General features: G+C 33.2%; 1 protein-coding gene across 3 annotated transcripts in view; it reads right to left on the minus strand.

The window, feature by feature from the left end:
- Positions 1 to 13,373, minus strand: part of Phf14 (PHD finger protein 14) — a 139,597-nt gene that overhangs the window by 76,144 nt on the left and 50,080 nt on the right. For all 3 annotated transcript variants that reach the window (XM_013020009.1, XM_013020010.1, XM_013020011.1), the window contains exons 15-16: positions 7,453 to 7,503; positions 7,213 to 7,334 (exon numbers count right to left, since the gene is read on the minus strand). In XM_013020009.1, the coding sequence (XP_012875463.1) occupies positions 7,213 to 7,334; positions 7,453 to 7,503 (173 nt within the window). The remainder of the gene's footprint in view (positions 1 to 7,212; positions 7,335 to 7,452; positions 7,504 to 13,373) is intronic.

The raw sequence follows: 13,373 nt of genomic DNA on the forward strand, positions 1-13,373 counted from the left end.
AAAAAGCCGGAAGTGGCACTGTGGCTCAAGTGGTAGAGCGCTAGCCTTGAGCTGAAGAGCTGAGGGACAGCGCCCAGGCCCAGAGTTCAGGCAGGACACCCCCCCCCAAAAAAAAGAGGCATGCTCATTTAGTAGAGTGCTAGCCAATGACAAAGCTTCAGGTACAAGTTTGAGTCCTGGTATTGAACCAAAAATAGAAAACAAAAGAAATAGACTTTAACTTCCTGTTTGGCGAGAATTCTAAAGGGTTAAGCAGCAAATTTCTTTACAGATATCTGTCTATGATACAGTTTCTTCTATATTAAATCTAACATGAATATTTGGAAGGTTAAATATCTTGCCAAAGATTTCCTAAAGCAATTTCTTACAAAGTGTATAAGTGACTCATCATTGTATAATGGTCATTCTTCACTCAGTGCTTGAAGACCAAAATGAGCAAAACAATCACTATTCTTTCAAGATAATTTCAAAGAGGTAAACCCAGCAGGGCGTTGGTGGCTCACACCTGTAATTACACCTACTCAGGAGGCTGAGATCAGAGGATCACTGGTTAAAGCCAGCCCAGTCAGGAAGTCCATGAGACTAATCTCCAATTAACCACCAGAAAACTGGAAGTAGTGCTGTGGCTCAACTGGTAGAGCGCTCACCTTAAGCTGAAGGTGACAGTGCCCAGGCCCAGAGTTCAAGCCCCATGACCAAAAACACCAACAAAAAAAGGGAAACACAGTTAAATTTATACTAGATATAAATTAGCCAAATTTGAAAAAAGGGATATTCCATATCAAAACTTTCAGAATCAAAATTTCATGTAATTGTAACCCCTCTGTACAGTATGTTCACAAATAAAATAAAATAAAAAGAAATTGGAAGTGGTGCTGTGGCTCAAGTGGTAGAGCACTTGTCTTGAGCTGAAGAGCTGAGGGACAGCACCCAGGCCCCACAACCGAGGGAAAAAAAAAGTTAAGATTTTCAATCTACTTATCAATGACAAAAACACAAGTAAAAACCAAACAACAACAACAACAAAAAAACCCTATCCTGAGCCAGGTGCCAATAGTTCATGCTTGTAATCCAACTCTGAAGGCTAAACCATGAAGATTAGAACTCAAAGCAAGCAAAGGAAAATTCATAAGATTCTATTTTCAAGTAACTAGAAAAAACAAGCGGAGATGGAAGTGTAGCTCAAGTGGTAGAGTACCAGCTGTGAGCAGAAACAAACAAAAATTTCATATAGTGACTTCAAAGTCATTCTGAGCTACACATCATCAAGACCTTGTCTCAAATGTGAAAGACATGGGCTGGGAAGGTGGCTCAGTGGTAGAGTGCTTGCCTTGCATGCATAAGGCCCTGGGTTCCATTCCTCAGCACCACATAAGCAGGAAGTGGTGCTGTGCCTCAAGTGGTAGAGCGCTAGCCTTGCGCTGAAGAGCTCAGGGACAGCACCCAGGCCCAGACTTCAGGCCCCACAACCAACCAATCAAACAAACCAAAAAAAGTAAAAGGCAAACGAAAACAGAAAAATTTATCCTGGAAACTGTCCAAAAAAAAATAACAGTAGAAACAAATGTCTCCAGAAATGTCTTTGTGTAAGAAATGACTTGTAATGCATATGAAAATTTTAGAAAACAACATCATTTTAAGACCTCTATGTGTTTCTTAGTTTTAAAAGTGTCCAAATGATATACATATGTATCATCATTTCCTGATAATATATATTTCATGATACTCCTGCAAAAATATGTACACTTCTACCAGAACCCATGTCTTACACGTGTAATCCTAACTATTTACAACACTGAGATCCTCAGATTGCAAAACCAGCATAGGCAGGAAAATCTGTGAAGCTATTTCAACAATTAATCACCAAAATGCTAGAAATGGAGCTGTGGTTCAAGTGGTAGAACATAAGCCTTTAGCATAAGAATCTCAGGGACAGTGTCCAGGCCTTGAGGTAAAGCCTCAGTACAAGCACCAAAAAAAAAAAAAGGAAGAAAGGAAGAAAGAAAGAAAGAGAGAGAGAGAGAGAGAGACAGAGAGACAGAAAGAAAGAAAGAAAGAAAGAAAGAAAGAAAGAAAGAGAAAGAAAGAAAGAAAGAAAGAAAGAAAGAGAAAGAAAAAAGAAAGAAACTTCACCATTAAGAGTGATTATTATATCAACTTTCTTGCTCATGACTGGCACTTTACAATTTGAGCTAGACTTCCACTCCAGCATTTTGCTGGTTAATAGAAGATAGAATCTCACAGACTTTTCTTCTCCAGTTGACTCCTGTTCTCCATGATACTTCAGATCTCACATTCCTAAGCAGCTAGGATTAAAGAGCAGCTAGGATTAAAGATATAACCACAGTCTCCAAATTAGATTACATTTCAAAATAATTTAAATAATTCATTTTTCACTCAAATGAAGTTGTGTGAAAACAGTAAGTACCTTATCATTAATTTTAGCTTGTCAGAGAGAAAACCATGTCAATTATAACTCAAGCAATTTACAAGACTCCATACCAGTTGGCCCAGAAAATCAATTTAAATTGTTTAAGCAGCCAGGCACTAGGCTCACACCTGTAATCCTAGCTACTCAAGAGCCTGAGATCTGAGGATCTCAGTTAGAAGCCAGGCAGGAAAGTCCATGGGACTCAATAAACTACTTAGAAAAAGCCAAAAGTGGCACTGTAGCTCAAGTGGTAGAGGGCCTAGCCTTGAGCACAAAGAGGCTCACAGACAGTGCCCATATCCTAAGTTCAAGCCCCAGGACTGGTTAAAAAAAAAAAAAAAGCAAAATAATCTTAACTAGAATAATCAAATAGACTTGAAATATATACGTATATGTATATATGTGTGTATATATGCATGTGTGTATATATATGTGTGTGTGTGTATATATATATATATATATTCCATGCTGTTGTTCCTAATAATATTTGACAAGATTAAATTTATTAGTGGAGGAACATTCAAGTTATATGTCTGAAATGTGAAATAGACAAAAAGTGGTAGCAGGGCTGGGAAGGTGGCTCAGTGGTAGAGTATTTGCCTTGTATGCATGAGGCCCTGGGTTTGATTCCTCAGCACCACAAAAGCAGAAAAAGCCGGAAGTGGCGCTGTTGCTCAAGTGGTAGAGCACTAACCTTGAGCTGAAGAGCTGAGGGACTGTGCCCAGGCCTCAGAGTTCAGGCCCCATGACTGGCAAAAAAAAAAAGTGGTAGCAATTCTGCTTAGAAAACAAACTGCCATCCTTATGTTGTATCTAAAATAGCTCAATATTTATATAATTTTCCATATACTCAGATAAGGGGAAACTAGTAAGCATTTGATAGTGTAGAATTAGCTGCAAAATTATTAGCTTCACATTTACTATTCATTTCCTATTCTCAATGATTCAAAATAATGCCATAATACAAAATATTATAGGTACTATGTAAAAGGACGCCTAAATGATAAGATTTTAAATTCTATGAAAATATTTGCTCTTTTTCCTCCCATTAAATGTTTCACACTGAGTTTAGTTTACAAAAAAATGAAGTTTAGAAGTTTAGTCTTATTCTTATTTGATAACCTTAAAAACCTACAAACATGTTCAATGAGAATAATCACTTCATTGTTAGTTTTACATAGATGCATCAATTAATCTCAAATTTGAAGTTATTACTGCCTTACCTAACACATTTTTACACACAAAACATTCCACTATACTAAATTGACAAAGAGTAATCCTCCACTGTTAAGGCTTCTAAACATCTATATTAAACACTTAGTGATTCTATTTGTCCTCCGATTACATTATAATAGCCAAAGTTTAATTTACTCAGCAAAAGAATTAATGAGCTATTAATGTATATGAAGTTTACTTATTAACAATTTATCAAGCATTTAATGAGCAATTGATGTGGGAACAAATATAAATGAGGACCTACTAAGTGGACAAGTACAATAAAGATCTCTCCCAAAACAGATATAGGCCTAACAGAGATCTCAGAATTTCAACAGTTTTGATTTGGTCTTTAGTATTTAAATGGTACATTTATGAATAACATAAATATAATTTTAAAGGAAAATAAGCAATTTTCAATTAAGATTAAAAAGTGGATGTCAAAAGGGAAGTATTATTAAAACATCTGTTAAGATACTATAAAACATCTTTTCCTTTAGTACCTTGATAATATTCTTATTTTCTGCAGCTGGTGGAAATAGCTTAAGCTGATACTTTCACAGACATGTAATGACAAATTCCAAATTTAATTTTGCCCCTATAATTTAGAAATAATTATACATCAAAACAGGATACATACATTTCCTGAGAAGTAAAAATCAGTATTATTATAGCCCTGTATCAATATAAACATATGTATTCTTTGTGAGGGTAAATAATACTACTCTTAATACTTTATGTGGAAAGGATTTTAGCATTCACAATTATTTACAAAATACCTAAGTGAACAAAATAAGATTTTGATCATGTACAATAGAGGATAAACAGAGGAACAGAACTACTAAATCATTTACTAAACACCTAAGGAAAACTTGGAGGTAAAGCAGAAAATACCAGCTGGTAACTACTAATTACAGTTTACAGATGAATTGCATGCAAATTTCCAATGATATGAAAAAATTATACATGTAAATTTATATAAAAACACATACAAATAAAAGCAACCAAAATAATTAAGAAGGGATTTCCTATATAGCCTGAATTACAGAGAAGAGTGATTTCCAAATCAAAGCTGCTTAAAGAGCGAGCTATACAGTTAAGCATTTTAGTTCAAAAAACTTGTAAAAACAAGCACAGCATATTCAGTAAACTAATAAAGTTTTAACTTTATAGGAGAACCCAATAGGCACACACAATGAGAACAATGCATTTCTGACCAAATACTGAAATACATATTTGTGGAAAATAAAGCCTTATTAAAAATATCATAAAATTAAAATTAAATTTAAATTTAAAATGTATCATGAAAAAAATACATAATATATAAGATACAACATAATCATAAAAATGTAGATTCCTGACAGAGGAATACAATTCCAAAATAAATATAAGGCAAAATCGCAAATATTAGCTACAGTATTTTTACTAAAGCAATGAATTCTTATATAAAATTATTCTTTAATCCAAGAACAACAGTGCTTAAACTCGATCATTTTTAACAGAAGGATAGCATTACAAAACTATAAGGTATTTTATGATATTGTGTATTTTAACACTTTTCAAAGATCTTATCAAGATGGATGAATCCTACTTTTTCTCAAGACAAATAAATATGAAAAGCAGGAAATGCCCTACTATGGAGTGGTCTTTTTTTCCCCTTTCTTTTATTATGGGACTGAAATAAGGGTCCCATGCAGGTTGGGCAGGTGCTCTACCACCTAAGCCACACCTCTAGACCATTTTGTTTTGGTTATTTGTGAACTAGGGTCTGTCCTGGCTGTCCGCATACTATCCGTGCTTACTGCAGAGCTGAGATGACAGGTGCACACCATGTCACCCAGCTTTTAATGTGTTGAGATGAAGTATTACTAACTTTTTGACCAGCCTGGCCTTGAACAGTGATCCTCTCAGGCTCAGCCACTTAAGTAGCTAAAAATTTAGATATGATCCATCACACCTAACATGCAAAGTCATTTTTGAAAAAAAAATCATATTCATTTCCTGAGTTATGTAAAAAATAAACAAAGCTTGATAAAAATGTGTAACACCTATAATGAAAAGGTCTGAATCAATCTAGTATCTAAAAACTGTAGTAAGATGGTCCAAATGCATATAGATTCAAATAACTTAAGAAAGATCCGCAGTTCAGTAACTGTCAAACTATGTGAAACAAATTATTCTCAACCCCAAGGAAATTTCCATGTACTGAATTTTATTTATTATATAAGATTGTTATTTTTAATTTGTTTCTTTCTTATAGTTTCATATACTCCATTGAATTTTGTTTGAGCCTCGGATTTCACCACTAACATACTGCAAAAATGACCCTATGATCAGAAGTGCTCGTAAATAGCACCTAAATTTGGAACTACTTCACCCTAAATTTCAATAAACTTATTCCTCAGGATAGCTCCCAGAGACTCTACATAAATTACTTAAAGAAACACTATCCTAATATTACAGAAATTGTTAGCTTGGTTAAAAAGCATTTTGTATTTCTTCCTTGGAGCTGTATTTTTACTTTATCTTCTAGATAAGTTTTTTAAAACTAATATATTTAAAACTGCAAGACATCCTTTGAAGCTAGGTACTTAGGTTCTTAATTACTAAATTAAATGACATCATTTTCAAATTAAGTCTTTAAATACAATATTAATAAATTTGTTTTATTAACATAAGATTATTCTTTTTGAAATGTTTGGCTTCTTTGTCTCAATTAATTTAATAGGGCATTACTACAAACAAATTTTGAAAGAAAGCGTAGTAGGAGAACCTTGGGCAACTGCCTTTGAAAGTCTAGTGCCAATTTTGAACAACCTTCTCCCCCATCTCACTAGGCACCTTGAGTAATTTTTTTCATTCCAGCAAATAAGCAAGTAGCTAAAATTAGAAGGCTCTGACCTTCAAGAATAGCCACTGTGCACCATCCCTGAGATTCTTGAGTACTGTCATGTTTGATTTAAAAAAAAAAAAAAGAAAGAAAGAAAGAAAGAAAAGTACCAAAATAAAACAAAGAAACAATGAAGAAAGAAAGAAACAAAAACCAAAATTCACCTCCGCCATCTTTTCACCTTTCTTTATTTCACAAGAAAGAAGCATTTAACACATTTATTTTGGTAAAACAATAAGGAAGTGCTAATGGATCCCCTGCCAGTAAATGGTCTACCTTGTTAATACTTCATCTTTTATAATATGCTAACCCATTTTATTAAATATGGTCTTATGAGATGAACATAATAAATAATACATACAGGAGTCTAGATTAAATTATAATTTTTGGACTCTATATAAAGCATTGTCACCTTTTTTTTGCCAAGAGAAACTAAATTGTTTTGTGTTCAAAATTGAGATTATCACTTATTCACACCTACATCCAGAGTATAACCACATGTGGCAGGTTAGTGAATGGAGAAAATCAGTTTCTGAATTACTGTCCTCCCTAAATAAAATATTATAAAGGTTCCATGCTGTATTTGGTTTTTTTTTTTTTTCATTTTATCTGTGATGAGAAAATGATGAATGCAGGACTTGAATCCCTATAGGGAGGGTCTCAGCATTTCACTTACCTGACAAGATTCTCATTGTCTCCAGTTCCTTTGCAAGTTGCACATTCAGTTCTTAAGTCTTCAGCCTTAGGCTTCTTTTGTAACACAGACTGTCTTTGTCTTCTTTCTCTAGGAACTCTTTCCTGCCACAAAAGAGAGAATAAAACAAAACCAAATCAGACTATGAGGGAAACAGAAATAAGTTCATACAAGAAAGTGTCTCAAAGTACAGACTATAAAAAGTGCTTAACTTATTCCAACCTCATGCTTTTCTTCCTCAGGAACAAAACTTCGTTTTCGTCCTCTTGTTCTCTAAAAGAAATGCACAAAAACATCTAATGTTTAAATAATAATAAAACAAACTTTCTCTGATAAATGTTACTGAAAAAGTAATACTTAGAAAATTAGCGTTTCTAATTAGTATTATATGGCTTCATTGCATTTTGTTACAATTTATATCATAAAAGAAAAGCATAGCAAATGAAAGACATTTGACAGTCCTCTACACTGAAATAAACAAGTACCTGTAACTATGTATGAATTATTAAATTATCACTTTAAAATGAACTCGTATATTTTTAATTATCTATAACAGCTATTTTAAATTAAGTTCATTTATTACCAATGGTAATCACTGCTATATATTTGTAATAACTTAACACAAGGAACATAAATTCCTGGTAGAAAAGGAAGTATATAAAATGACACCATCTCAGAAAAAGGAATCTAGAGAAATGACTTGTTGGTGTCATACCATAAGTGTATGAGAGGAAATCCTCAAACCAGTATCTCAACTCTTAAACCTAGTCATTGTTCTTGTAATGTTAACTCCAAAGTTAATAATTTAATCCCAAGAAGAGATGAATAAAATTACTAAATGAACAATAACATCATAAAACTCAATAAGCATTACTTACAATTGAAAACATTATAGGATTATGCCCAGTGAAAAGAAATTCCAACTACTACTTGATTCTAATTTGATATCTACATATCTATATCTATATTATTATGCTATCAAAATAAATAATAGCATACTTCTTTAGTATTTACCAAATTAATACACTTTTAGAAGATGGTTTAATTTCAAATACAACTATTCAAAACCACCAGTTTTGAAGCCAGGAAAATTTTGAAAGCTATGGATTTCTTTCTATGTTTAAGGACATAATAACAACTATAAGCATAAAACCTCAAAAGAACTCACTTAAAATTTTGCCTAAGCAAGGTATTTCAATTAAGATGTCCTTCAATGAATCATAAACATAAGAGAGTTTGTAAGAGATGGGATATGGTATAAAGCAAAAAGCAAAAGCAAAATATAGGATCATATAATGAATTATAATTAATGAAGAGTTTGCCTCATCTTAAACAATACAAGAATCCATAAGGAGACCATTTCATATTATATGTTATGGATGATATAAATTATAAACAAAATTAATAAAGCAGTATGAAGGCAGTATGTGGAAGAAGGAAGAACTTGAGTAAACCTTTTAGGATATTCAGATGCAGTGCCAGAAGTTCCACATGATTGATCAATTCAAGCCTCAATTCCAAACTACATTACATTTTGTAAGCAAGTATTAATAAAAGTAAATTAAACTATAAATTCACAAGATGATATAAAGAAGGGTTACCATTTCATAAATCAGATAATCAGTACAGAAATAAGTAAAAAGTCAGTAATGGGTACTGATTTTATTTTTTGCTGTGTTATTTTTGAACAAATGCATTTGCTTGGAGGATAATTAGATCATCTAGTTTCTAATCTGTCTATGTTACTTTTACTTGAAAAGAGATGATAAAAACAGGGATAGAGACAGAGGGATAGTGTTGGATACACTGTATCTAAAATGTAAAAGTAAAATATTTTCATGGTTTTTCAGAGCTAGGTTTTTGTTTTGTTTTTCTTTTTGTTTTTTTTCAATTTAGCATTAACTCAAAGGTATCATGACTTTCCCAAGGTTGGAAATAGTTATTTGGCATATAAACTAAATAAAGTCAAAAATGTTTTAATTCACCAGAGAATTACTTGCCAGGATTTCTTCTAAGAAATCTTGACATACAGAGTTTTCAACATCTACTTAGTATCTTGGAGGTGTTCTTCAGTCTAATAATAGATAACTCTGGTATTTAAATCCCTCTCAAATAAATTTTATACATTGTAATTATTCAAATATTTAATACAAAGGCAAGTGAAATAAGACAATGGGCACAATATAAAAAAACTTTAGTAATTGAACAGAGTATAATTTTTTTAAATTTTCATATACTAGCATCCAAATACATATATTATATAACATATACCTATGTATATAACCATTTCATGATTTTAGATTCTCAATACTTCAGCCCTTACACTATTAAATGTCTATTCTGAATATGTATAAAGACTTTTTAAATATAACAGTAATAAAAGTAGAATCTAGGATATCAGATTGTCTCTCAAGTAAAGTCTGTTAAGAAAGAAATTAAACGTGTGTTTAATTTCCTTTCTAAAATAATAACCTAAAAGAAATGTATCACCCCATAAAATAATAAATTTTTCGGTCATGCTGCTAAAAATACTCTATTTAATGTATTTACCTTGCAAAATAGTGAAATACATGAAACACAAAAATATCTAACTCAGGAGAAAGAACTCAGAACTTCAAAGAAAACAGAAGATGAGGCGTGTGTGAGCCTATAACACTGCAAAAAGAGAGGTCCTAACAAGTCCTTTGGCACTTGCATAAAAGATGAAAAGTTACCAGATGACACCAAATGTAAAGAAAATGAAAAGGAAAATCTGAAAGCTTTCAAGTTACATTAAAGTTATTACAAAATATGCCCAAAAGTACAAACATCAATTTTAAAATAACTTCAAAAAAGACATGGATAAGCTAATTTATATTTTCTTCAAAGTAATTTTCTTGCCAAAAAGGATAAAAAGGTTTCCACATAAAAATAATACAGAGAAAATGTCTCAAAACAAGGTACTTAAATAGAGGATGGCAAGCTATCTGTATGGTAATCTTACTATTTCGCCAGTGCAATATGACAGATACAGGAGAAGGGGACTGACTCCGTGGTAGTGAACAGAAAGTTCCAGAGAAGTTCCAGCAAACCCTGCCTCTTGGCTTCAATCAATAATTATATAAATATTAAGTTTAAAATGCTTATAATTCAATCTATATACAAAAGCTAATGATCAAAATTTCCATCAAACAGAAATAATTAGATGAAAAACAACTTCCCTGAAAGTATTCACAATTATTTATATTAAAAGTAAAATGGTTAAGGTTGGGTATAATAGTACATGCCTATTAACACTATACCAGGGTTTCCTCAAATACTTCCACATGTGAAGGCCTTCTTTTCCTTTACATATCCTTTATTATTACACATACCATGAAGTGACACTATTAATAACATGTATCACACAGAGCATTTTAAAATTTGTAAATAACACAATCCAGGATGCTGTTCACACATACCTAATGTTATTTTTTAAATGAAAAAATATGCAGTAAAATATGGGAGAATAGTACTGGAAAGAAAACAACTCAATAATGAAGCTCAGGGATAGTGCCCCAAGTCCAAAAATTAAAACAAAAATAAGGCTTCAATCTAAAATATCTCAAATAATTTCATAATTCTAATGCTTTCTAAACAATTACTCAGAAGCAAGCTGTTCAATAAGAGCTATGCAATTAAATTTACTGGAATAATTGAACTCTTGAAAATAACCATACTCTCCAAGATAATATTCATTGTTAAAATGAGAGAATATTCATTTTTAGTAACGTCAAATAACCTAAAACTATTTTAAATAACCTAAAGCCAACTTTAGCATAAAGTGTGTGATTCAAGGGAATTGGACATAAATATATAGAACTTTAAATGATCTTTCTTTTAAATGTTCTATTATTATTATAAAGGTGATGTTCAGAGAAATGAGTTATATAAGTCAGGTAAAGAATACATTTTTATTTATTTATTTTATTTTTGCTGGTTGTGGAACTCTGGGCCTGAGTGCTGTCCCTTAGCTCTTCAGATCAAGACTAGTGCTCTACCACTTGAGCCACAGCACCACTTCCAGCTTTTTCTATTTATGTGATGCTGAGGAATTTGAACCCAGGGACTCAGGCATGCAAGGCAAGCACTCTACCACCAAGCCACCTTCCCAGCCCCAAGAATACATTTCTTTTCTTCTTTTGTCAGTTGTGGGGCTTGAACTCGGGGCCTGGGTGCTGTCCCTAAGCACTTTTACTCAAGGTTAGTACTCTACCAGTTTGAGCCACAGCCCTACTTCCAGTTTTTGAGTGGTTAATTGGTTATAAGAGTTTCATGGGGATTTTTCTGCATGGTCTGGCTTTGAATTGCAGTTCTCAGATGTCAGCCTCCTGAATAGTGTGAGCCACCAGCACCTGGCAAGAGTACATTTCTTTTTGAACAATTGTCACTCCTTCACTAGTTCTCTCCCAGTTTTTCTCTTCCATTCCCCCCACAAGTTGTATAATTGATTTTTTAATTAAATAGTGAGTATCCAGTGAATACAATTGCTGCATTTGCTCATTTAAAAAGCCCACTGAATGACATATCTTTTAAATGAAAGCTTGAAGCTTAGCACTATCCTATATTATGTCATGAAGGTAAAATTTTCTTTAAATGCTTGAGAGAAGAAATTATTAATGTAAAAACAAGCTGTAGGGGCTGGGAAGATGGCTCAGTGGTAGAGCGCTTGCCTTGCATGCCTCTGAGGCCATGGGTTCAATTCCTCAGCACCACATAAGCAAAAAGAAAAAAGCTGGAAGTGGCGCTGTGGCTCAAGTGGTAGAGCATTAGCCTTGAGCGAAAGAGCTGAGGGACAGCGCCCAGGCCCAGAGTTCAAGCCCCACAACCAGATCCAAAAAAAAAAAAAAACCAAGCTGTATTTGTATCAATATGGACAGGAAAATGAAAATGACAAAAATGTACAATATTTAAAGATAGATTATCCAAAAGTGTGCTAAAATAAATAGCATACAGAAGAGAATAGTAAGAACAATAGTTTATAAAAGTGTAACAAAGAGAAAGGTAAGTCATTTACTACAAGGGTTCCTAGATAGCATGTTAACATTTATTTGCCTAGTTCCCTCAAGTAATCTTATGCTAAAATTCATTGTACATTGTGCCTATTGCTTTATTTCACTTACCTTTGTATTAAATGCATATTTGAATTATTAAAGTTTTACTCAAAAATTAATAATTAGCATGGACTCCTTATCAAAAAAGGAGTAAAAAAGTCTGAAAACCTTTAAAACAAGAAAACAAGAGGGAAGGGATGACATTGTCCTTGTTTTCATAGTTGCAAACAATCTACCTCAATTGTATTCATCACCTTAGTCTCTTTTCTAAGCCCAACCCCCATAGATAAGCTAGTAATTACCTGCCAGCAGAACCTATTTCTCTTTTCCCAACAAATAAAATGCATTTTTAGAGCCTAATAAGAAATAGTAACTGGAGTACAAACAAAATTATTTCAAATGACTATTTAAAGCACTCAAACTAGTCAACTGGCAAAGAGATAGCAATTCCCAAATTTGCTCATCAATTTACATAAATAAAATAATTTCAAGAGTTTCACTTAAAACATTTCAACTGGTAACAAAATACAAATCATAATGCAAGTCATAATGTTTTTTTTGGGGGGGGTGGTGACATGGGGCTTGAACTCTGGGCCTGGGCGCTGTCCCTGCACTCTTCAGCTTAAGGCCAGCGCTCTACTGCTTGAGCCAAAGTGTCACCTCCGGTTTTCTAGTGGTTTATTGGAGATAAGAGTCTTACAGCCCCAGCTGACTTCGAATTGCAATCCTCAGATCTCAGCCTTCTGAGTGGCTAGGATTACAGGCGTGAGCCACCGGCACCCAACCATTATGCAATTCTTAAAAATGGAAAAGAAAACTTTAGAGCAATTAATTAAAAAAAAAAAGGTTCAGTAAAATAAAATGATTTTTAAAAATCAAAATCCAGGCGTGCTCTGGTGGCTCACACCTGTAAACCTAGCTACTCAGGAGGCTGAGATCTGAGGATCACAGTTCAAAGCCAGTCAGGGGAGGAAAGTGCGTGAAACTTATCTCCAATAAAACCACGAGAAAAGTGGAAATGGCGCTGTGGCTCAAGTCGTGAAGCACTCACCTTGAGCTGAATAGCTCAGG

This window comes from Dipodomys ordii, unplaced genomic scaffold, assembly GCF_000151885.1.
Source record: "Dipodomys ordii isolate 6190 unplaced genomic scaffold, Dord_2.0 Scaffold48, whole genome shotgun sequence".
NCBI classification, from domain to species: Eukaryota; Metazoa; Chordata; class Mammalia; order Rodentia; family Heteromyidae; genus Dipodomys; species Dipodomys ordii.